The sequence below is a fragment of the Physcomitrium patens genome, chromosome 18 (assembly GCF_059467195.1).
Source record: "Physcomitrium patens ecotype Gransden chromosome 18, ASM5946719v1, whole genome shotgun sequence".
Classification (NCBI taxonomy): Eukaryota; Viridiplantae; Streptophyta; class Bryopsida; order Funariales; family Funariaceae; genus Physcomitrium; species Physcomitrium patens.
The window spans coordinates 14,402,392-14,406,713 of NC_143427.1; the positions used below are offsets into that span (position 1 = coordinate 14,402,392).

Genomic DNA, 4,322 nt, shown 5'->3' on the forward strand with positions numbered 1-4,322 from the left:
TTAGATGAAATTTAAAATTTAAAATAAAATAAATCAAAATATCATTATTAAATAAAGTAATATTAATCATCTGTAAGATGTTATTAGAACAATATATACGTATATAAATTGAATAAATTTGACATAAATTAAGTACTTCGATTAATTCTTAAATTAACATGCTCCCATTTCTTTTATTATTTAACCAACTTTTTCCTGTTTTCACCAGCATTTGCATGTGAGCAAGTAGTGCTGTACTTATGACTGTCAGTATTTCACTACAATTTTACCCACATCAAATTTGATTATTATTCCTGGAGGGGGTAGGGAGACAAGAGAAAGTGGATATTGTTCAATGAAAAGAGTTACTGAATTCCACGGCCCTTTTATGACTATTTTCTACACTTTTATGTCAAATTTTGTCCAGTGCGTTTTCATGATTAGCACATTAATTGATCTGACCTGATCCTAAAGTAACATCCCCCTCTGCTTAACATTTGTGTTACTCATTGAAGAGTAATTAACTTTCTTGTCACATTTTATCATTAACCTAAATTTTACCATATTACACCCTCTATTTTGGTGTAAACGCTATACGATGGAGGCAGGCTATTTTGAAAACCAGGTTCCCAGAGAAGAAATGGATTCTGTCCACAATAACTGCGTCTTCAGGTGTCCTCAGACGTGTCAATGAAGAAACTCTGGTAAATAATCTTTCTTAGATTCTGTAGTTACTGTTCAAAGATGTTAGTCATGATAGTGTCATGACTCCAGTAGCACATCCACACTGGATATTTCGCAAGACTTCGAACCAAACTATAGGACATTCGGAGAGTCAACCAAACTATGGGCATTCAGATTACCATACATACCAATGCATCTCTGCAGAACACGAGAAACTTGTCCATCTATCACATTCGGCCGCTTCCCCAAGACGCGACCACCCCCCACCATGCTGACGTTCCTAAAACATAAGTTCCGGAAGTCACGACCACATTCATTGACCAACAAACAGTCACGTTCACCCATCAGTCACTTAGGAAGCAAGAGATCGACCATTCCCCCCACGTGGTGGTGTTCATAAACACCAGTAAAATAATCGTCTAATAGTCGCACATCTCACTTCTTGACCTTCTTCGCCGGCCGACCTACCGGTTTCGCTGCCTTAACCTTCACACCCGCGCCCACGCTCTTCACTGATTTCGGGGCTTTCTTCGGTGTAGTCATCTTGCGAACTGTAGGTGGCTTCCTCCCTGTCACAGGCTTCTTCGCAACTGCAACCGTAGCCGACTTCTTCGCGTGAACTGCCGCCTTCTTAGTAGCTCCCGCTGCCTTTTTGGCAGACACGGCTGTCTTAGCTACGGCCTTCTTCGATGCCGCCGTCCCCACCTTACTGCCAGGCTTCGGCTTTGCAACCTTTGTCACCTTGGATTCAGACTTAGTCTCCTTCGCCCCTTTAGTACTTGGTGCTTTCGATTTCGCAACACCTTCACCAGCGCTCTTCGTCTTCACGCGACGACCAGCAGGGATCTTGACGGTCTTAGCTTTCGGCGCAACCTTCACCAGTGACTTCGGAGCGCTGGTGGCCTTCGCTACCTTCGCAGGCTTCTTCAACTCGTCCGACAGTTTGAACGAGTTCTTCACCTTAACCAGCTTCCCACCCTTCGTAAGATTACGCAACTGAATGGTCAACATCTTCTTGAAGTTAGGGGCCAGGCCTGTCTTGTACTTGTCCTCCAAGTACTTCGCAATGGCATATTGACTAGACCCGGTCCGCTCCTTCAACGCGCCAATGGCTTCCACCACCATCTGAGATCATCCATGCCACCTCAACCATAAGTCCGGGAACCACACTCGCACTGCACTTCCTGAATTACATGATCCCGATATCGACGAGACAGAAACTACGTACTGAAGAGAATGAGATATACCCGAACCGAAAACAAACGTTGACGGAATATCATAGTTTGAGTCCGTTCAGCTAGACACCGCTGAGGTGCTCACGCAAGTTCCGGAACAAACATCCAGCGACTACGACCACCCAACGAAAACAAAACATCAAAAATCAAAAACCAAGGTTTAAGTTTCGCCGAGTAACCCACAATATGTCAATGAGAACACGTTTCTTTAAACCAATTAAGACTGGTCAAGCTTACCAGCATGTAGGTCGGATGGGACGCAGGAGGCTTGGGGGCCTTCGGAGCTTTCGCTTTAGTAGCCTTAGGCTCCTTCACCGTCACTTCCTTCACTTTCTTTTCTTTAGTAACCTTCATCTTCTTCCCCTTCTCTGACTTTGCAGCCTTCTCCACCACAGGGGCCTCTTCTACCACCTCAGAAGCAGTGGCAGGGACAACTGCTGGGATAGACTCGACGACGTCAGCCATGGAAATGCCCTCAACAACACCTCTCTCTGAATCACTAGCCAAACAACAGCCCGAGCACTCAAAAAGTTTCAAATTCCAATTACATAAACAACCGAATCCGGCTCACATTCACATAATAACGAGTACTACCACAACGCACACGGAAGTATCGCAGTTCAGTAGCAAAGCCCCCGACGAGAGCCAGCAACGCTGAGCGCGCAGTCGATTAACGCGGGGCAACAAACGAGGGCGGAAGCGTAGAAAACGAGGACGCGAGAGAGTGAGAGAGAGTGCACAAGGGACGGAAAGGTTGGGGAATGCAAAGCTCTCATGTTGCGGGCGAGTCTGCACACTTTCCCGCCCGCGCCACCCCTCGTTTGAATTGCCCGGGAACATTTGAGTTCAACTCCCCCCCCCCCCCGCCCCTCCCGCCCTTCGCCCCCCGATCGCGGGTCTGGACGTGGTTCACATGATCTGAGAACGTGGGATTCGGTCTTTCCCCATCGGTGGTGGACTCATGGGCACGATGGCGATCAAGATGCGAACCAGGGTGTGAGGGAATTCATGCATTGACCGGGAATCGTTCTGCTCACAAGTTGCAATTGTGTGTGGAAACGTACTCTATTCTTAGATTGTACATAAATCTCTTCATTTTCAGTCAAAATAAAATACATTTCGGGTCTAAATACAGAGTTAGAAGCTATTAAAACACTCTCTTTCACTTTATTTTTAAATATATATAGTATATTTTTTCTATGAAATATTTATTTAGATTTTATAAGTTTTATTTTAGTATCTGTATTCTTCTCAAGATTTAATTGTATGAATTGTTGACGTGAGAATATATATTTATGTTTTTAGTATTGAAAGTTATACGTATAAGTTATCATACTTTAAAATTATAGATATATATATATATATATATATGCATGGTATTACACACATATTATCAAGCACATATTGTCAAGGACAAAGACTCGATGAGGGAAAATATACAAAAAGGCTATCTCGATATAATAAGTCAAAATAAAAACAAGTAGGTATATTAAAAGGAAACTAGAATGGCTATTGCCACAAGACAAGAAACTATAGACTCTTGAACCTGGACTAGAAGCAAGAAAGGAGTTGACAAGAGTGAAGAAGCCTTCACTCTTGTCTCTATATATACTATCTAATTAGGGGCTACGTGGCGACGTTCTATAGGACCTCCAATATGTGTTGACTTTGTAGGACACATGTCTTGACTTACAAGGCAAGTTTTTCTACGTGTGGGCCACATAGTTAGCTTGATCTTCAAGCTAACAACATGTGTGGTACATGGCCAGCTTGTTGACCACGTTTCTAATCCAAAAAGTCAATTAAAGACACCTATGAAGTCAAAGCAGCGTCTAGGAAGTTTCTAAGAAGCTTCTATATTAAATATTATAGAATTAACTTACTTTTATCTACTTTTACTTACTTCTACCTATTTCTATATGTAATTATTAGCTTACATGATTATGGCCGTGACATTACCCCCCCTTCTAGAGACGAGTTCCACGAGGAGCAGTCATCATATGTTGAGAAAATCTATGATGCGACGAATTGTATTCGCCACATACTCTGATCTTTGTTCTCTTCGAAGATGATTGATAGGGCCTCTCAACCATCGGTAGTGTCCCATACCAGGGCGGGAAGACCACCCACTTATTTGATCATTGTTGAGGCCTTCGTAACTTCCTTCGAATAGAATATTTGGAACACCATCAGGCATTGTTCCTACCTCTAGCAAAATCACCAAACATCAGGAGTCCCTTCCCAAATCGTGATACCAAACGCATTGTATCTCACCATCTATTCGAGGAAGAACATGTCGTTCTTGAAGATGTTCATCTCGATTGCGCCGTCTTGAAGGTTGTGACAATCGTAATGTCTCGTCCGGTAAGTCAGCAAACGAAGGTTCTTGAGTTGAATCCGCTGGTTGTTGGCTCTCCATCTAAT

The 4,322-nt window shown here is 43.1% G+C and overlaps 1 protein-coding gene across 1 annotated transcript; it reads right to left on the reverse strand.

Annotated features, from left to right (window-relative positions):
- Window positions 1-670: 670 nt before the first annotated feature.
- Window positions 671-2,723, reverse strand: LOC112295101 (uncharacterized). Its single transcript, XM_024546287.3, has 2 exons — window positions 2,136-2,723; window positions 671-1,788 (listed from the first exon to the last, which is right to left on the reverse strand). Exons 1-2 carry the CDS (start codon window positions 2,361-2,363, stop codon window positions 1,099-1,101), a joined length of 918 nt encoding a protein of 305 aa, XP_024402055.1. The 5' UTR covers window positions 2,364-2,723; the 3' UTR covers window positions 671-1,098.
- Window positions 2,724-4,322: the final 1,599 nt, after the last annotated feature.